Source organism: Schistocerca nitens, chromosome 2 (assembly GCF_023898315.1).
Source record: "Schistocerca nitens isolate TAMUIC-IGC-003100 chromosome 2, iqSchNite1.1, whole genome shotgun sequence".
Taxonomy (NCBI): domain Eukaryota; kingdom Metazoa; phylum Arthropoda; class Insecta; order Orthoptera; family Acrididae; genus Schistocerca; species Schistocerca nitens.
This window is the reverse complement of record NC_064615.1, coordinates 191,327,596-191,349,834: the sequence shown is the minus strand read 5'-3', so window position 1 is coordinate 191,349,834 and position 22,239 is coordinate 191,327,596. Positions and strand designations below refer to the sequence as shown.

Genomic DNA, 22,239 nt, shown 5'->3' with positions numbered 1-22,239 from the left:
CATACAGCAATCTTTTCATGGTGTCTGTCTGCAACTCAGTATCTTCTCAATATGGTAAGTAGCAATTTATTCTTTAGTTGCTTATAATGATTATCATAATGCCTTTACAATGCACTAAAAGTGAACACTTCTGTTATGTAGGTAATGCTTCACTTATAAGAAATAAATGAATACTGATTTTGTGCAATTGACATGAATATTTGTCACACAATTTTTGAAACACTTGTTCTCAGCAGCTGGAACATGTTGTATGAAGGTAATTTTTTATATAATATTACTGACTGAAGACATGTAATATGCACAACCAGCAAGTAACACAATACGAGGTGCATTCAAGTTCTAAGGCCACCGATTTTTTTTCTCCGGACTGGAAAGAGATAGAAACATGCGCATTGTTTTAAAATGAGGCCGCGTTCATTGTCAATACATCCCAGAGATGGTAGCACCGTACGGCAGATGGAATTTTACCACCAGCAGCGAGAATGAGAACTGTTTTAAATACTTAAAATGGTGACGTTTTCCTTATTTGAACAGCGTGCAATCATTCGTTTTCTGAATTTGCGTCGTGTGAAACTAATTGAAATTCATCGACAGTTGAAGGAGACATGTGGTGATGGAGTTATGGATGTATCGAAAGTGCGTTCGTGGGTGCGACAGTTTAATGAAGGCAGAACATCGTGTGACAACAAACCGAAACAACCTCAGGCTCGCACAAGCCAGTCTGACGACATGATCGAGAAAGTGGAGAGAATTGTTTTGGGGGATCACCGAATGACTGTTGAACAGATCGCCTCCAGAGTTGGTATTTCTGTGGGTTCTGTGCACACAATCCTGCATGATGACCTGAAAATGCGAAAAGTGTCATCCAGGTGGGTGCCATGAATGCTGACGGACGACCACATGGCTGCCTGTGTGGCATGTTGCCAAGCAATGTTGACGCGCAATGACAGCATGAATGGGACTTTCTTTTCGTCGGTTGTGACAATGGATGAGACGTGGATGCCATTTTTCAATCCAGAAACAAAGCGCCAGTCAGCTCAATGGAAGCACACAGATTCACCGCCACCAACAAAATTTTGGGTAACCGCCAGTGCTGAAAAAATGATGGTGTCCATGTTCTGGGACAGCGAGGGCGTAATCCTTATCCATTGCGTTCCAAAGGGCACTACGGTAACAGGTGCAGCCTACGAAAATGTTTTGAAGAACAAATTCCTTCCTGCACTGCAACAAAAACGTCCGGGAAGGGCTGCGCGTGTGCTGTTTCACCACGACAACGCACCCGCACATCGAGCTAACGTTACGCAACAGTTTCTTCGTGATAACAACTTTGAAGTGATTCCTCATGCTCCCTACTCACCTGACCTGGCTCCTAGTGACTTTTGGCTTTTTCCAACAATGAAAGACACTCTCCGTGGCCGCACATTCACCAGCCGTGCTGCTATTGCCTCAGCGATTTTCCAGTGGTCAAAACAGACTCCTAAAGAAGCCTTCGCCGCTGTCATGGAATCATGGCATCAGCGTTGTGAAAAATGTGTACGTCTGCAGGGCGATTACGTCGAGAAGTAACACCAGTTTCATCGATTTCGGGTGAGTAGTTAATTAGAAAAAAAATCGGAGGCCTTAGAACTTGAATGCACCTCGTGTATAAGAAGGAATTAACAATGACAAAGCTTTGTGTACTACACTCATGCTCATAAATTAAGGATAATTGTAAAATGTGGTGCCACACAACATGGCACTACACAAAACTGGCACTAATAGCATAGGCACATAGTGAACACACACGACACAGACCTATAAGTCCACAGTATTGGTGACAAGTTGAGAAAACCGCCCCGAAACACGTGCTACAAAACGCCACTGTTTCCTGCACATGTACCCTGACATCAATATGGGATATGATCACAATGCACACGTACACAGGCTGCACAACCAGTTGGCATATTCTGGATCAGTTGGTTGAGCAGCTGCTGGGGTATAGCCTCCCATTCTTGCACCAGTGCCTGTCAGAGCTCCTGAAGCGTCCTAGGTGTTTGAAGACATGCAGCGATATGTAAATCGAGAGCATCCCAGATGTGCTCAATGGGGTTTAGGTCTGGAGAACAGGCAGGCCACTCCATTCACCTGATATCTTCTGTTTCAAGGTACTCCTCCATGATGGCAGCTTGGTGGGTCCGTGTGTCATCATCCATCAGGAGGAAGGTGGGACCCACTGCACCCCTGAAAAGGCAGACATACTGGTGCAAAATGACGTCCCAATACACCTGACCTGTTACAGTTCATCTGTCAAAGACATGTAGGGGTGTACATGCACAAATCATAATCCCACCAAACACCATCAGTCCACGACCTCCATACAGATCCCTTTCAAGGGCATTAAGGGGTTGGTATCTGGTTCCTGGTTCACGCCAGATGAAAACCTGGCGAGAATCACTGTTCAGACTATACCTGGACTCGTCCATGAACATAACCTGGGACCACTGTTCCAATGACCATGTACTGTGTTCTTGACACCAGGCTTTACGGGCTCTCCTGTGACCAGGGGTCAGTGGAATGCACCTTGCAGGTCTCCGGGTGAATAAACGCATGTCTGTTCAGTCGTCTGTAGACTGTGTGTCTGGAGACAACTGTTCCAGTGGCTGCGGTAAGGTCCTGAGCAAGGCTATCTGCATTACCCCGTGGCCATCTGCGGGCAATGATGGTGAGATATCGGTCTTCTTGTGGTGTTTTACATTGCGGATGTCCCATACTGTAGTGCCTGGACATGTTTCCTGTTTCCTGGAATCATTGCCATAATCTTGAGATCACACTTCGTGGCACATGGAGGGCCCGTGCTACGACATGCTGTGTTTGACCAGCCTCCAGTCACCCAAGTATGCTATCCTTCATAATGTCATCAATGTATGTTCTTTGAGCCATTTTCAACACCCAGTCGCCATTAGCAGGTCTGAAAACGTCTGCACACTTATTCGCTGCACCGTACTCTGACAAGCACCAACACACCTCTCTAAATGTGGACTGCTGCCAGCATGACTGTGTGACAACCGCAGGTCAAATGCACCGCACGGTCATACTCCGACGTGATTTAAACCCGCAAACTGCCCACCAGAGTGTTGTTTCACCATGTACCAGCATTATCCTTAATTTATGAGATGAGTGTAGAATTATACATCTCTGTGCTACAGTCATCTCACGACAGGCAGATTATAGATTTAATTGGCACTCACTCTATGTTAGTAGGAAACAGTAAAGATATTACCTGCAGGTTTCTGTACGCAAATTATAACAGCTGTGTGTGCTGTTGTGGTTTAGGTACGCTGACAGCTTGATTACATGCTAGTGATTACGTGTAACAATCTCTCGTTTGAAGCGAGTTCTGTTTGTAATGACAGCATGCAAGTATTCTTTGAACAGCACATCACTTGTCTGACACTGACATTATATTCCATGTTTGTTTCATCACATCACATGCACACTATACTTAACAACACACTCAATATTGTTTTCTAGTTACAAGTTTTCTTATTGGGTAATGTCCAGTTTGGACAAGAAGAGAATAGAAGCTTTCGAAATGTGGTGCTACAGAAGAATGCTGAAGATAAGGTGGGTAGATCACGTAACTAATGAGGAGGTATTGAATAGGATTGGGGAGAAGAGAAGTTTGTGGCACAACTTGACTAGAAGAAGGGATCGGTTGGTAGGACATGTTTTGAGGCATCATGGGATCACAAATTTAGCATTGGAGGGCAGCGTGGAGGGTAAAAATCGTAGAGGGAGACCAAGAGATCAATACACTAAGCAGATTCAGAAGGATGTAGGTTGCAGTAGGTACTGGGAGATGAAGAAGCTTGCACAGGATAGAGTAGCATGGAGAGCTGCATCAAACCAGTCTCAGGACTGAAGACCACAACAACAACAACAATGGCTGTGTTTGTAATTGCAGACTTGGCTGATATATTTTTGAAGGTATGTGATTAAACTTAAACATGTGATGCATCTTATGGTGCCGAAGTTGGGCATAATGCCTGATACTTAGTCAGCAAGATTGCAAATATGCTTATTACACAGTTTCAGTTAATATCATTGATTAAAAAGACCTCCATTCAACATTTTTGTCATCTTTAACTGCAAGACATAGCTTTTATGTCATTTAACAACTATAAAAGTTAATGATCGCAAAAATTTCGAATAGTTGTAACAACTTCAACAGACAATCATTATCAGTAGCCCATAACCACTTCTTGGTTGATATCCATGAGTTTCTTTCTAGGGGTCGTAAAAAAAGCTAAGAACTTAAGGCTTTAACTAGTACTTACTGTATGCTAGCAGTTAAAAGTAAAGACCTTGCCTGCAGGTTTATGTGGGTACACACACGGTAGTCAGCTATGTGCACCATTAATTGTCTGCTTGTGGATTAGGTATGCTTTTGAACCTACTACTCACTACCTGTCACTCATCACTCCTCTTCCAGGGCCTAGTGGAATGTTGACTTGCTGCTGCTATGACCATGGAGCAAGAAGTATTGATTGTATGAGGTATTGATTGAAGTAAACTTTGCACTTAAAAGCAGTGTGCCCAATGAAGCTCTTTGCCAGTAACATGGTATATATGAATAGATTAAGTTAATAAGCCAATAATAATTATCTTCATTTAACTACTTTAATAGTACCTGATACAGTTCAATTATGCATTTCAAGAGAGAATACTCTAATCATAAGGTTGTTGACACTCAGTTTGTGCCACTCATTAAACAAAATAAAAAACACATTGGACTACGGGTGTTACAGATCACAATTACCTCTGGACACCATCAGTAGGATCAAGTGAACATGTTTGGTAATCTTATTTTTTATTTAATGAATGCCACAACCTGAGTGTCAACAACCTGATGATACACTCTCTCTTGAAACAAGTAGCTGAATTGTATCAAGCACAATTAAAGTGGCTGAGTGCAAATAATTATTACTGGTAAAGTATAACAACCACTACCTCAGACCCGAAAAATGGATAACATTGAATTTAATAACTTATGTGCAGAATGCCATACTACTTCTGAGCTTAAGAAAAGTACAATATTATTGCTTCCTGAAACTTGTTGACACTTTATTCACTATACCAACAAACTTTACATCCATTGTTTTTTTAAAAAGTCAATAAATAATTAAAGCATTTTTGAGAACAACTGAAAAGATTCGAAAAGAGTGGAAAATGATGTTAATCCAGCCACTACATAAAATGGAGACAAACAAAATTCCAACAATTACAGAGGAATGTCGCTTCTGCCAGTGACGTAAAAGATACTGTCAAAAATTCTCCTTCACAGAGTTGCGGAAATTAGATAAACAATTGGGAGAATAGCAGGGAGGTTTTTGAAAGGGAAGATCTTGCACAGAATAGCTTTTTAACTTAAAATCAATAATTCGCCATACACTATTAACCAACAAACCTGTAGTAGTATCATTATTGATTTCAAAAAAGTATTTGATTCGGTAGACAGAGAAACAACAGTTAAAATCATTAGAGAATTTGCTGTCAAAGCAAATTTAGCACATATAATTCATAAAACTCTTACAAGTACAATACCTAAAGTGAAATTTATGGGAGAAGTAACTCAGCCATTTGAAATAAAAACTGGTGTTCGACAGGGGGATGGCTTATCACATTTCCTGTTTAACTACATTTTAGAAAACTATGTAAGGATCTGGAATTTGGAGCTAAAGTATCACAAAGTTGAACCAATAATTCTAGGAAGGTAAACAAATGGAATCAAGGAAAACTGCCTGGCTTTTGCAGACAATTTTGCGATACTTTCCGAAAATCTGACAGACACAGTTATTCTAATAAATCTTCTGGTAGAAACAGCAAATAGAACTGGACTCAAAATTTCAGCTGAAAAAAACAAAATTGATGTCAAACAAAAAAATCCATAGAAACACAAATAGGTAAAATATAGAGCGAGTAAATAAACTCAAATATCTTGGAGAAACTAAATAATAGAACTGACTAGAAAAATTTGTAGCAGATGCAAGAGTTAACAAAATGGAGAGAGAGCATATGGTTTGACAAAGAATATTTACAGTAAGAAATTCATATCTAGAAAAACAAAACTAAAATGCTATACCACAATGGTATGACCAGAATGAATATATGGATGTAAATACCTAACAATGAACTATATGCTGGACATAATAGAAGTACTTGAAAGATAGATAGATAGAAAAATAATAGGTTCAATACAAACTACAGATGGCTGGAAAATGAGAAGTAATGAAGAGATCTCCAAAAATGTAGAGAAAATATCAGACCTAATGGTTAAAAGAAAATTAATGTTTTTTGGATACCTCTACCAAATGAATGAGAACAAGCTTACAAAACAAATATTCCTGTATTTCTGGAAGAAGAAATCAACAATAGCATGGATTCCAGAAATAAGGCAAGAGCTAGAAAGAAAGAAAATAAAATAATTGGAAATACAAGATAGAAATCTTTTTAAGAATAAAATATTAAATTTCGGAGGTTTCAATGCAGAAGAAATAAGAAATTGGGAGCAACATGGTCAGAAGAAAGGGAAGGTCAACATGGGGAGAAGATGAAGGAGCACTGGGAAAATAGAAAACAACAAAAGAAGAGGAATTGAGGTTGTTACATGATCCTAGTTGGTAAATACGAAAATAAAATAAAATAAAGTGTTTCAGTACAGAATGTACTTACGAAGTTCTCCTGTAGGTAAGCTGTCTGATGTGGCGTCCACATCCTGTGAGCTACTGCCATATACATCTAGAGCATCGGGAGGGTCCACATTCACAGCAAGTGATGAATCTCCTTCAGTTTTAGCAACTACAAACTGTTCCAAGTTTGAACAAGTATCACTTTCCAGAACTGCTCCACCTGATAACTGGCCCCGGTTGGCAGAAGTTCGAGAATCATCTATGTAGTCTGGATCCTCCATTTTGACATGAGGTTCTGGTATGCTGGGTGCGGTTTCCACAGGTTCTCGTGCTGGTGCCTTAGCTGATATTCTGGCGACTGTAGGTACTATAGGGCATTCTCGTCTGTTCTCGCCACTCTTCCCACTCAGTCCAAAAATGGCAGCCAGTTTTGGAGGAGACGACCGCCGACGTCGCTTGTTTGGCAAGGCCTCCTGGTGGCACTCTGTGACAGATGTGGTTGCACAGTAACCTGGTATTGGAGAATGTCGCCGAGGAGATGATATTTCTCTCCTGTTGTGTGATAACCCAGAACATCCACTGTTCTTCAGAGCAACAGTTTTGTGCACTGGTGGTGGAGAGTCAGTGAGATCTATTTGCTGAAAATTTAGAAGACCATTTCAGATGTTACTCTGTAATATACATAAATATTGTGAAACAGTTTTCACTTTTAAGTTCCATTTTGCATGTGAACCATACGGCCTCTTGTTAGTGTACATGCTGATTTTGTGTGAGACAGCAAAAGGCTGCAGATTTTGAATGACTGATATATCCTGTCAAGTTGCCTCAGGATAAAGCTGTCTAGCTTTGGAATCAGCAGTTTGTAAAGCAAATACTAATAAATATAGCTGAAGAAAAGAAATTAAAGATCTTTTGTCAGGAGAAAGAAAAGTTGAATTTTATTGTTATTATTATTATTATTATTATTATTTAATTCTGTGGACAATGAAGAAGGAATACTAGCTCATTGGGAATTAAATAGGAAAGGAAATTTGTTTCAGCTTTGTCAAAGCAACCATCCAGATATTAACCTGGCAAATATACAGAAACCATAGTATTCCCAAATTTTAGCTGATGGTATACGAACACAAGCAATAAATACAGGCTCAGTAACTGCTGAAACATTCGTGACAGCAGAGATAGTTATAGTGCTTATTGTATTTCCGACCAGCTTGTGAAGAGACAATAAATGTCACATTATGCAAAGTCTAATTTGTTTCAGTCATGTTCGTGCATGTCACACACTATGTGATCAAAAGTATCCGGACACCTGGCTGAAAATGACTTACAAGTTCATGGTGCCCTCTGTCAGTAATGCTGGAATTCAATATGGCGGTGGCCCACCCTTAGCATTGATGACAGCTTGCACTCTTGCAGGCATATGTTCAATCAGATGCTGGAAGGTTTCTTGCGGGATGGCAGCCCATTCTTCATGCAGTGCTGCACTGAGGAGAGGTATCGATGTCAGTCGGTGAGGCCTGGCATGAAGTCAGCATTCCAAACCATTCCAAAGGTGTTCTATAGCATTCAGGTCAGGACGCTGAACAGGCCAGTCCATTACAGGGATGTTATTGTTGTGTAACCACTTTGCCACAGGACGTGCACCTATGAACAGGTGCTCGATCATCCTGAAAGATGCAATTGCCATCCCTGAATTGCTCTTCAACAGTGGGAAGCAAGAAGGTGCTTAAAACATCAATGTAGGCCTGTGCTGTAATAGTGCCACGCAAAACAACAAGGGGTGCAAGCCCCCTCCATGGAAAACACGACCACAACATAACACCACCGCTTCCTAATTTTACTGTTGGCACTACACACGCTGACAGATGATGTTCACATGGCATTCGCCATACCCACACCCTGCCATTTGATCAACACATTGTGTACCATGATTCTTCACTCCACACTATGTTTTTCCACTGTTAAACTGTCTAATGTTTATGCTCCTTACACCAAGCAAGGCGTCATTTGGCATTTACCAGCATGATGTGTGGCTTATGAGCAGCCACTTGACCATGCAATCCAAGTTTTCTCACCTCCTGCCTAACTGCCATAGTACTTGCAGTGGATCCTGATGCAGTTTGGAATTCCTGTGTGATGGTCTGGATATGTCTGCCTATTACACATTATGACTCTCTTCAATGGTCGGTGATCTCTGTCAGTCAACAGACGAGGTCGGCCTGTATGTTTTTGAACTGTACATGTCCCTTCATGTTTCCACTTTACTGTCCCATCAGAAACAGTGGGCCTAGGGATGTTTAGGAGTGTGGAAATCTCACGTACACACATATGACAGAAGTAACACCCAGTCACCTGACCATGTTAGAAGTCTTGAGTTCCGTGGAGCACCCCATTCTGCTCTCTCACGATGTCTAATGACTACTGAGGTTGCTGATATGGAACTGGCAGTAGGTGGCAGCACAATGAACCTAATATGAAAAACATATGTTTTTGGGTGTGTGTGGATACTTTTGATCACATAGTGTACAAGATCATTCAGCTAAGCTGTTCACCTCAGATATTGCCTGAAACACTTAAGATACCGTAATTCCATTTTCAGCCAAACAATTAGTAAAATGTCCTCACTAATTGACATATAGTCTCTTTTCACAGACATATTAAATATAGAGATATCAATATCAACTTTGCTTTTTCAAATGGAACTACCATACAGTAATTTCTAGTACTAGTATCATACCTATAAAAAGAGACTATTCAAAGATGATTCACTCTTCAAAATCCAATTAGTGGCTTCAGAGAAATTAAAATATGTACAACTTAGGATTTATCTGTTTTGACATGAAACTGAATGTTTTCTTATGTGGAAGTTCATCTTGTTATACGGAACTGTTGTGTCATGTTGGTGGTATGCTCCAACTTGACGTCGCTAAAGCATACTACTTACAAAAGTGGAATAGTCGATAAAATTCAATTTAAGACTCCTACTAATCACACAAGGATGCATGTGGTTGGACCAACACACCACTGAAAGGCAAAGGATGTAGTGTGTAAGGATGATTTGTCATTTAGCTATAACTACAGTTCTGCTTTTGCTTCTGTGAGAGGCTTGAAAAAAAGATGCACATCAAAAACTGAGTGGATTTTTAAAACAGGAAATTGATGTTTGATGACTGTTGAATAATAACTTTGTGTCTTGAACTTAATGTCAAGATTCACACTTACAAGGCAAAATTATTTTAGCAACAGCAGCAACAAGGAAATCACATACTGATGTGGTAAAAAACTCTTCCTTAAATTCCAGTTTGTCATCAAGTGTTTGATTATTCACTGTCCATCGCAACACATGTTTGCAGTGGCTAGTGCAAGGAATTCTGGAAGTACTGAAGAAATTTCTTCACTGCCACTGCACACATTGCAACGATGTGAGATTTGAAATCCTCTTGGGTCATCAGAATTTGTGCATGGTCTTCAACTTTGAGATTACCACAGAGAAAAAAGTTTAGGGGCCTTCGTTTAAAATAGATGGTGCGCGCACACACACACACACACACACACACACACACACACACACACACACACACACGACTACAGTCTCAGGGAACCGAGGCCACATCCTGTTTCCTCCTTAACTGATGTGATGTATTTCCTAATTTAGGTATGAAATCATGAATTTCCGTAAAAAGATAGCAATTTCTGTCATGTTCAAAACAAATAAATCCATAGTTCTAAATATTGGAATTACTTCAAAACTAGTAATCAGATTCTGATGAGTGAAACATCGTTGGATCATCTTTTCTAGAACTCCGATACTAGGTGCAGAAATTAACGTAGATCCTTTTGAGAGGGGGGGGAAAAATGAAGTTGACACTGATATATCTGCCATTAATACAGATATGAAAGGAGACTATACATTATTTAGTGAGGCCTACCACACAACTAATCTGGATGAAAACAGAATTATGATATCTTGTACAATACCAGAAAAATCTGAGGTGAACAGACTAATTGAATCACCCTATATATATTGCTGTGGTGCTGACTACTTATAAGTCATCCTCAGATAGCGCTTGAGACAAAAAGGGTCTAAGTTATGATGCATGCAAATAAATATATATCTCAGATAAAAGTTTATACTAATTATCAACAATATTATAAAAAGGATAGATTGTTACTCATCATATAGAGAAAACATTGAGTTGCAGACAGGCACAACAAAAGGACTCTACCAATTTAAAATTGTGAGAGGGTGCACGGATGTGGTGAGGGCATGCTAGAACTACTAGGTGCAGATGGGAGTGGGGAGGTTGGGGGGGGGGGGGGGAACAGGGAGTAGAGAAGGGAAAAGGCTAGTGGATGTGGTGGCGGGATAGAAGGCTGTGCACTGTTTATGGGTGGGGGCAGAGTTGGCGATAGGTGAGTAAAGGACAAGCACTAGTGAAGGCTGATGCCAGGGGGTTTTTAGGGACTTAGGAGAGTTTCCCACCTTTGCAACTTAGGAAAGCTCAGAGTTCCCACCTGAGCAATTGAGGAAAGCTGGCGTTGGAAGGAACGATCAAGATGGCGCAGGATGTGAAGCGGTCATTGAAGTGAAGCACAATGTGTTGGGTTGCATGTTCAGCATCTGAGTGATCCATACAACTCTTGGAAACAGTTTATCAGTGGCGATTCATGTGGACAGACATCTTATCAGTTGTCATGCATATGTAGAAAGCATAATAGTGGTTGCAGCTTAGTTTTTAGATCACATTACTGCTTCCACAGGTAGCCCTGCCTCTGATGGGATATGAGACGTCTGTGACTGGACTGGAGATGGTGGGAGGATGTATGGGACATGTCTTGCATTGCAGTCTATTGCAGGGATATAAGCCATGAGGCAAGTGATTGGGATCAGGGATAGAGTAGGGATGGATGAGGATATTGCGTAGGTTTGGTGGGTGGTGGAATGTCACTGTGGGAGAGGTGGGAAAGATAGTAGGTAGGATATACCTTATTTCAAGGCAGGATGAGAAGCAGTCAAAACCCTGGTGGAGAATGTGATTCAGCTTCTCCAGTCCTGGGTTGTGCTGAGTCAACAGGGAAGTGCACCTTTTTGGCTCCATGGTGTGCTTGTGGGAGGTTGTAGGTGTCTAGAGAGACAAGCCACAGGAAATCAGTTTCTGTACAATGTTGGGAGAGTAGTATCGGTCTGTGAAGGGTTCAGTGAGACCCTTAGTATATATGGAGAGGGACTGCTTGTCACTGCAGATGTGACGACCATGATTGGCTAGGCTTTATGGAAGCGGGAGCAGCTGTCGAAATGGAGGTACTGCTGGTGATTGTTAGGTTTGAGATGGACAGAGCACTGATGTAATCATCCTTCAGGTGGAGGTCAACATCAAGGAATGTGGCTTATTGGAATGAGAAGGGCCAGGTGAAGCTCGATTGATTGATTCATTAATTGAGAGTGTTTATGGAACTAAATGGCAAGGTCATCAGCCTCACAATTCCGAAGTTGCAGCAGGAGGGAGATCTGCTAAAAGTGGACGGATCCAGTCAGGGAGTCAAATTATAAAATAATGAACTTAAAACACACACAGTAAACGGCATAAAAAGTGAGACCAAGTCTAAAAACTGGAAAAAGGGGGCCTTTCCATGGACGAGTGGTCATGGGGTCCCTGACCAAGAAGACAAAGAGAGGTACCAACAACAACCATCCTGCCCCTGTTCCAGGAGTGCAGCAAAACCTTATATCTGGAAATAAAAACCACTTTCATGGAGGAAACTGAGGACCAGTTCAACCATCTGTGAATTGTTTGCTAAAATTAAAATGAAGGAATTTGGAGAGCTATTCTTAGCATGAAGGGCCAAAAGAAGGGGACATCTACCAATATGTGGGATACCGTCAGTCTGGCTCCTCAATCACCCTTGTGGGGTGGTTCATTATGCAGGAGGAAACAATGGGTGAGCCTGGTATGACCAATGCGTAGACAGCATAAAACGGTGGACTCCTTCCAAGAGGAGCAGAAGGAAGAGCTCCAAACTGCAGTAACCCTTGACTGTCGGAGTTCATTACTATGAGCAGTAGCACACCAGATGTCATACCATTTTTGGACAAAGAGAGATCTAACGCAGATCCGCATACCTGCAGTGGGCATCATGAGAGGTAATTGGGGTTAAGTATCTGCTTCTCTAGGTAAACAGTCAGCCAGTTCATTCCCTGGGATGCCCACTTGACTTGGGACCCAGAGAAAGACAACTGAGTAGACAGCATGGCTAAGGGCAGAGAGAAGGTCATGGATAGCAGAAACCAAAGGGGGACAAAAATAGCATCAGTTGATAGCCTGCAGGCTGCTCGTCAAGTCTGAACAAATTAAAACATTGTGGAGGGAGGCCTGAGAAACAAAAGGGAGGGCTCTGTGAATGGCTGGAAACTCTGTTGTGAATACACTACGTGATCCCGGAAATAAATGGTGTTTTTTAAGCCAGTAGGAGATGTGAAAGCATATCCCACCTTATCGACTGGAGCTCTGCAAGAATGGCACATACAAGACGCTGGAAAACCATAGGGGTGACACAGACATTAGGACCCCGGGATAGGTCGGTCCTAATCAGCGGTCTAGGCACCATCCAATGGGGGGAATGGGAGGACAGACATGGGGTGCATTCCAATTAGTGGAGAAGGAGACCTTGACAGAGGGAAGTGAGACGCAAGCCAACCAGCAATCCCACCCATGGGCGGTTGTCAGTGGTGAGATATCCCTCATTTGGAAACTGGATAGTGTAAAATGGATGTTCAGGGAATTGGCGAATAACGACTGAGTAAGAAACCAGGAGTTGGCTCCGTCGTATTTGTAGAGGGGGAATCCCAGCTTCCGTGAGGAGACTGGCAATGGGGTGACTAGGGTGAAAGGCACCAATAGCCACGCACTCCACAATGGTGAACAGGGTGAGTAGTTGCAAAGTGGAAGGTGTCACTGAGCCATAAACCTGACAACCATAATCTAGTCTGAACAAGACCAGAGCGTGGTAAAGATGGAGAAGAGTGGTACGGTCTGTACCCCAAGTTGTGTGGGTCATGAGGCGGAGAGCATTAAGCTTCCGCATGTATGTAATCTTTAGTGGTGAATATGGAGCAACCACGTCAGCTTTTCTATCAAAAATAAGGCCCAAGAATTGGGATTGTGCTACATCGAGGAGCTGGTAGCCTAAATGAAGTTCTGGGTTGGGGTGTACTGTGGGTCAACAACAAAAATGCTTAACTCGTGTTTTGGAGGGAGAAATCTGGAAGCCATGGGAGATGGCCCACACAGAGGCTCACCAAGATGGCGCCTTGGAACTGGCCCTCAGCAGATGCTATCGAGTGTGAGCTGCAGCAGATGCAAAAATCGTCGACGTATGGTGCCAGGGTAACCACAGGCCCAACAGAGGTTACAAGCCCATTGATGGCTATGAGGAAGAGTGTGACATTTAGCACGGAACCCTGTGGGACACCATTCTCCTGAATCCGAGGGGTGCTGAGTGAAGTGCCAATTCGAACCCGGAAGAGCTGGTGAGATAAAAACTTGGTGATAATAATCAGAAGGGGGCCACGGAAGCCCCAGTCATGGAGGGTAACTAAAATGTTATGACACCAAGGCATGTCATATGCCTTATGTAAGTAAAAGAGGACCACGACAAGGTGCCGGCTGTTAGCAAAAGCCTGTTGGATTTGCTGTTTCCAATTTGAGTAAATCATCAGTTGGAGATCGGCCTGCCTGGAAGCTACACTGATATGGGGGCAAAAGGCCACAAGATTCGAGTACCCAACATAATCTGAAGCTCCCCTAGAGCACTTTACAAAGCACATTCGACAAGGATAATTGGGCAGCAGCTGTCAAGAGATGTTGGGTTCTTCCCAGGCTTAAGGACGGGGATAACTGTACTGTCTCGCTATTGTGATGGGAAAGCACTCATGAGTCAAATACAGTAGAAGACCCTGAGGAGATGTTGCCTCTGCAGAATGTCCAAGTATTGGGTCATCTGAGTGTGGATGGGTCTGGGCCTGGGGCCATGTCTCATAAAGAGGTAAAAGCCTGCAGGAATTCCCATTCAGTGATGGGTTCATTATAGGGTTCGCAGGTGCGCACTAAAACAGAGGGAGGTCTGTTAAACTTGGTGTTTCTGCCGGAGAAAGGAAGCAGTATAGGAAAAGAATGTCGATGCCATTGCAAAGTGTTTCATAAGGCGTTCTGCAAGGACCAATGGATCAGTGCACACAGCACATTGCAGGTTAATACCCTGGACAGTTGACTACCACTGGCAGCCCAGAAGGGTACAGAGCTCGGACCAAATGTGCGGTGAAGAGGCATATATCCCCAGGGAGGAAACATAGTGCTCCCAGCATTCCCTTTCACTCTGCTTAATAAGGTAATGAGCCTTAGCACGGAGATGCTTAAAAGTGAGGATGTTAATCTGTGAAGAATCTCATTTAAATTGCTGCAGCGCCCATCGGTGGTCCTCTGCTACATCCTTGGTCCACCACGGTACCGGTCAATGACAAGGGAGTCCTGTGGATAGGGGCACAGCAGTGCCAGCAGCATGAAGAACAGTGGCAGAGATGCCTTGCACAACCACATCAACGCAATGCAAGATGGAGGTGTTGAAGTGCACTGCAGATGTGTATAAAGGCCAAATTGGCCCTGCGGAACACCCAATGTGGGGGTCTGTCTGCCTGGCAGCAGCAGGGGAACGATAGAATCACCAGAAAGTGGTCACTGTCACAAAGGTCACCATGGGAAGACCAATGTAGGGAAGCCAAGAGAGCAGGGGAGGAGATCATGAGATCGATAGCAGTAAAGGTGCCATGAGTGGCACTGAAGTGGGTAGGGGAACCATCACTGAGCAGACATAAATTGTCTCTAATAAGTTGGTTAATTAGGAGACCCCTACCCGTTGAAGGGGCACACTTCCACAGTGGGTGGTGGCCATTGAATTCCCAAGGGCGGAGCAACAGGGGTGGGTGTTGCTGTATTAAGGTAGACAGTTCAAAATAAGGAAGTGGCCTACCTGGAGGGAGGTAGACATAGCATATCATGATTGACAGAGTTGTTTGCACTCTAACCACTATTGCTTCCAGGTTGGTACATAGGAGGATCCAGTCACTAATGACATCAGAGCGAACCAAAGTGCAGACCCTGCCAGATGCTACCCCAGGGCCGGCACAGTTCTGACAGAATGGCCAATAACCACGAAACGTTGGAGAGTGGTCATCACAGAAGTGTGTTTCTTGAAGAGCATGACATAACACAGAATAGGATGAGACAAGACATTGTATTTTTGGTAGGTGATGATAGTATCCATTGCAATTCCAATGGATGGCCATGCGGCAAGACTCATGTCACTCAGTCAGTGGTCGTCATTGACAAAGATGGGGTTAGATCCATAAAACAAGATGTCAGACTCAGGTTGTGAAGGGGGAGATGGCACCTCCGGGATATCGAGGAGGCCTTATCTTGGGACTTATGTTTCTTCTTGTTCTTGTTCTTGTTCTTCTTCTTCTTTTCTTTGAGAGGTGGAGGGGATCAGAGAACAGAGGGAGTACAAGCGTCTGCAAAATCTGAAACCGAGAGAGATCAGGCAACCTTGGGATGCACAGATGGAGCATCTCATGTACGAGTTGTGGTAGGAGGCTTCTGGCACGAGAGACGCCAGGGAGAGGCATCCCAGGGGTGAGCCCCATCAGCTGTGGTGCTGAGGAAGGGGGGCACTTCTTCTGCTGGGGAGGGGGAGTGGCTTCTGGAAAGGGGAACTGCAGGGGAGGGGGAGGGGGAGGGGGAGGGGGAGGGGGAGGGTGAGCGTGAGGGGAGAGGGAGATGGGGCTGTGGTAAGGAAGAGGTAGGAGATGGAAAGGATTTAACAGAGGCAAAAGTTGAAGGTAATGATACTGGATGGAGGCTCTCATACTTCTGGCGAGCCTCAGCATACCACAGGCAATCCAGGGACTTTGTGACAAAGCAAGCTGGATCTTTTTATTTCCTCTCTTGTTTTGCCTTCTGCCTCCTTAAATTCATTTTTTTTTCTTTTAACTAATTACCATTAACATACGTAAGTATAATCTGCATTTTCATAAAAGAGAAAGGTTGGCCCTTAGTTTTAAAGAATATAACACCAGATCTAGTTTTGTGCTTAGTTTTGTGTATGTCTTCAATTTACTAATTTATTTTGACTATATTCCTAGTTAATATCTTTCATTATAGGGTGCAATCAGTAATTGTTTCATAACTTAAATTCTATTGTTGACTTATAAACAAATATAAATCCTGTACTCATTATAATTATTTGGAAGACAAAACATTGGCATTCTTTAAGTATTTATTTGGCTCTATTCGAAAACATGTTAGCAAAGCCAGCCCTTAATTAATTCTAAAGTAATTACCAGGTTTGTCAAAAGTATTGTTTGTATAATTTCATCATTTAAACAAATAATTCGGCTTAACCCTTGTGGTGGAAGAAACTGTTAAAAAGAACAAATTTTTCGATGTATTCAGTTAATTTAATGAGTCATGTTTTAATTGTAATTTCTGTAAATTAAACATCAAACAATGTATAGTCTCAGTACATATTATTGTGGTGATATATAAAGGCCTGATTTTTGGTCCCGAGACAGTCAGTCCAGGGCTGAGTTTCAGACAAGATACCTGTGTTGGTTAGAACAACAACAATGCATCAACTTAACTGTGAAATAAGTGTAACACAATTAGGCTGTGTGTTAAAACAATGACAGTGTCTGTTCAATATGTACCGTATTATTCTGCAAGAACTGTGAACTGTGTGATTCGGTTTTTACTGTTCATAGATATTCAACACTAAACTACTGTGGTAGTATGCTTATGTTTCCCTGCACCCTTTTAATTAGGCTTATCAAAATTTGCCAATAGCTAACGGGCCATATAACTATGTACAGGGTGTCCCCTCCCTGATTTCAAGGATGCAGGAGGGAAAAACCACAGTAGATATGACAATGAAAAATACAACACATTGTAGAGCATCTCAAAGAATTTATATTCCCTCATCACAAGTGCCAAGTATCGTCGCCAGAGTGCAGCATGGTCGCATGAAGTGAAAATGGCGACTCCACAGCAGCACGTGCAAGCAGTAGTGTGGTCCGCAGAAAAAAAAATCCTGGTTCCTGTGCAAAGAAATTATCGTCATGTGTATGACTGTGATCCACCTGGTGTGAAAACAAGTAATGGTATAAGAAGTTTCTGGCAACAGGAAGTGTTCTGAAACATTCTGGCAGTGTACATTACAGAGTTTTAGAAGAGAGAGTGGAGGACATCAGTTAAATGCATCTCAGAAGCCCACCTAAGTCAATTTGCCAAGCATCTAGCCAACTTGATGTACCTCGCTCAACACTGCATAATGTAGTTCACCACCATCTTCGTATGTGTGCTTACAAATTGCAAATTCTGCAATATCTGACACCGAATGATAAACCACACCCACAACAATTTGCTGCGGATATGCTGCAGGATATTGATATGGTAGCCAGCTTCCTGGAAAGATGTTTATTCTCAGATGAGGCAAGCTTTCATCTATCAGGAGGGGTTAATACGCATAACGTGCGGATTTGGGGCTCGCAAATTCTGCACGTTGTCATTGAACATGTTCGTGATAGCCTTAAACTAAATGTCTGGTGCAGGCTAAAGCACGACAGGATTGTTGGAGTCTTCTTCTTTGCAGAACAAACAGTAGATGGGTTTGTGTATCTGGACATGTTGGAGCAGTTTGTGTACCCTTGGATACGAGACTTGCAACCCAACATAATTTTTCAACAAGATGGACCTCCGCCTCATTGGTCAATGGCTATTCGCAAGTTCCTGGATAGGAAATTTCCCAATCGTTGAATCGGACGCGGAGGACCCATTGCCTGGCCACCACATTCATCCAACATTATGCGGCTTGATTTCTTCATTTGGGGATTCATGAAAGACCACATGTATGTGACCAGAGTAGATGATATTCTTACACTGCGACATCATATCACTAATGCAATTGCAACAGCAACAGAGAATATGTTAAAAAGAACTTGGCAAGAAATTGAATAAAGACTCGATATTCTTTGTGCTACAAATGGTTCACATGTAGAAGAGTATTGATGATAAATAAATAAATTCTTTGAGATGCTCTACAATGTGGTGCATTTTTCATTGTCGTGTCTACTGTGTTTTTTTTTCCCCTGGGTCTTTGAAATCGGTGTGGTTTGACTGGGACACCCTGTATTATCTGGGGGGGGGGGGGGGGGGGGGGGGGGGTGAACAGTGAAAGTACAGAACTATGAAATGCAACTGTGTAACTGTTGACTACATCATTTAAAGTAGTCAGTGTCAAATTTACACCACCCTATTTTTCAGCCAATATAACAACACAGTACATCGACACAAATAAAGAAATAAAGCAGGCGAATGAACAAGGGGAGTGGTGTTCATGCCATCTGACACACACAGTTGGGGAAACACAGGGGCTTCCTTCATGGAGTGGATGTCCACAGTCAACACATGGAGGGTCTGCTGTACAGCGAGAAAACATATGCCCAAAACACAAGCACCGAAAGCACCTCATGGGTGATGGGACATACAGCTTCACGTCACATCTGCAGCACATAACCTTGCCCCTTCTCTGGGAGGGCACACCCTCGAAAGCCGAATGAAGGCACGGTATTGGTGCGGTTGTGTTTGCCACCCTTCTGCACACATCGAACAAAAGAACACCGTATCGCTCCAGATTAGCCTGGAGTTCCTCATCAGTTTGCAGGATGTGGTCCCTATGAAAAATCACTGACCAGACCATATTCAGAGATTGGTGAGGAGTAATAGACACTGGGACATTGCCAAGATGATTACAAGCATGAAGAGCTGCAGATTGGGTGGCAGAAGGAGCTGTGTTCAACAGGGAGCCCGACCACATCTTACTAAGAGACTCCAGTTCACCAAACTTGTCCTCGATATTCTCCACAAAAACAATGGCTTTGTGGTGGTGAATGTGTCCCCATCTGTCCTAGTGCAGACGAGGTAGTGGGAAAGTGTTTCATCCTAAGATGTCGAGCCTGACCCTCCTCCCTTGGTGTAGCCAGGGAAGTGATGGCTGCCGAGTCATATGAAACAGCATTCAATGATCCTTTACCATTCGAAGAGACAGCTGTTTGAGCATGGGTGGATCTTTTGCAGCTTGGTATGCTTCATGGGCCAAGCATCCGTCCTGATACCACTCACTCCGATCAGGAGCTCTCCCCATGGGCACCACCCAGCCACACCAAGGTCCACCTGACATGGTTCTGATGCTCCAAGAAGACAAGCAACCATCCTTGGCATACATGGACTGGCTACACGTGCTGGTGACCTAGCAGGTTGGAAGGGGGCTACAGTGGGGAAGGGAGAGGGGAAGGAAGGGGGGACAGGAATCCACACCGTAGACACTACGGAAGGAGCTCTGTCCCAAATGGCTCACACTAAAAGCAGAAAATCTAGAAGTGGAGGTCAAACCTCAAGTGGGGACCTAAATGCCAAAAAGGATGAAAGAACAGAAGGAAGGAACAAAATTGCAAGCAATGCAGGGAACCAGCTGGATAGCCAGGTCGATACAAATCAGAACACTGAGAAAGGGGAAAGAGGGAGGCAACAGGGAAGGAGCGAGAATAGGGTGGGAGGGCCGGGTGAAGGACCTGCAGCCAGTGAAAGAAGAATGGGCTGCAATAACTCGGAGTCCCATGTGCGCCATGCACGAACTCATGAAAAAACCGTGAGCCCCATTGGGGAGGGAGTGGGGGGGGGGGGGGCAGTTGAAGCGAATGGGGGAGAAGTTGTTCAGGTTCTGAAGGAACCCTCAGTCCAGATCATGAAGATATCATGAACCGGGTGAGGGGTTTGGCATTCTGGGTGGTTAGGAAAGATTCCACAACAGGGGGCATGAGTAGTTGGCATATGGTGGTGCTAAGTGGTTACCAATTGCTGAATCACAGATCTGATTGGATGAAGATACAGTTGGTCTTGGTGACCAGGAAGGAGGTTGCTGGTTTGGAGTTAGTCAGACATTGGGGATGTTAGTGCAAAGGGAGATGGCATCAAAAGTGATTAGCAGGATGCCGTGTAGTAAAGGGAAAGGAACTGTGGAGAGTCAGTGCAGGAAACTGTAGGTGTCTTTTATATAGAAGGGTATGTTGCAGGTAGTAACCTGAAGGTTTTAGTCGCCTCCAAGCCTTAGGCCCACCCCAGAACCTCTACCATAAGTCTGTCTCTCGCCTCACCCCTACCACTCCTACATTCTATATCAATCCTGAAGTCCGTTAACTCAACCACCTAGGATGCCTTGTGGCCAGTTTTTGTGCCCCCACTGGGCCAACACCTTCAGCCTATTACCCAAAGCCTATGCTCTACACAAAAGACACCAACCATTTCTGCCACCAATTCTCTACAGTTCCTATTCCTTTACCACATGGCACTCTGCTCTTATCACTGTTGAAGCTACCTCACTTTCCCAATGGCTGATTGTCTCCAAACCTAAAACCTCCTTCCTGGCCAAAATCACCCACTATGTGCTCATCCACAACTACTTCTCCTTTAAAGCATCACCAACAAACAAATAGCAATGGCCACACACACGGCACCATCCAACGCCAACCTATTCAAGGGCCATGTAGAGTAATCCTTCCTAACTGCCCTAAATTCCAAACCTTCACCTGTCTCAGATTCACTGTGATATTTTCATGATCTGGACTGAGTGTGAGGTCATTCTATTCACATTCCTGCAGAGTCTCAACAACTTCTCCTCCATTTGCTTCACCCATTCCATACCAAGAAGTCCCTCTGATACAGCATAAGCAGTCTTGGTTGCCACATCTGTAGTGATGAGCAGTCCCTGTCTAAATGTACCAAGGGTCCAACTGAGGTCTTTACAGACCGAAATTACCCACTCACCCATGTACAGAAACAGATCTCCCATGCCTTACCTATCCAGTTACCTCCCACCATCTAGCCACTAGGAGCAATCCCTTCATGATACAGTATCACCCAGGACTGAAGAAACTGAATCGCATTCTCTGCCATCCTACTATCCACCAGACCTACGCAATATTCTTTTCCATCCTCACCCCCAACTCCTTGCTTCCAGGCTCATATTTTTGCAATATATCAAAATGCAAAACTGCCCCGTACATCCTCCACCACCACCAACTCCATTCTGGTCACAGCAGTCACCTACCCTATCAAAGCCAGGATCACCTATGAAAGCAGTCATGTGATCTACAAAGTAAGCTGCATCCACTGTGCTGCTTTCTAAATGGGCATGACTACCAACAAGCTTTCTGTCTGCATGAATAGTCACCGACAACTATGGCCAAGAGACAGCTGGACCACCCAGCTGCTAAACGTGCTGCCCTCCACAATGTCCATCACTTCAATGACTGCTTCACAAATGTGAATTCTACCTGCAGTATATCCCACTTTCCCGTAACTCCCCTGGCCTCAACCTTTGCTAGTCCCTGTCCGTTGTCCATCTATCCCCCCTCTCTGCTCCTATTCCAGCACTATAAAGCCTGCTGTTCCACCAAAACATCCAC

The 22,239-nt window shown here is 43.4% G+C and overlaps 1 protein-coding gene across 2 annotated transcripts in view; it reads right to left on the bottom strand.

Annotated features, from left to right (window-relative positions):
- The window catches only part of LOC126235877 (broad-complex core protein isoforms 1/2/3/4/5-like), a 69,613-nt gene that overhangs the window by 25,248 nt on the left and 22,126 nt on the right, over nucleotides 1-22,239 (bottom strand). For both annotated transcript variants that reach the window (XM_049944787.1, XM_049944786.1), the window contains exon 4: nucleotides 6,712-7,306. In XM_049944787.1, coding sequence (XP_049800744.1) covers nucleotides 6,712-7,306 — 595 coding nt within the window. The remainder of the gene's footprint in view (nucleotides 1-6,711; nucleotides 7,307-22,239) is intronic.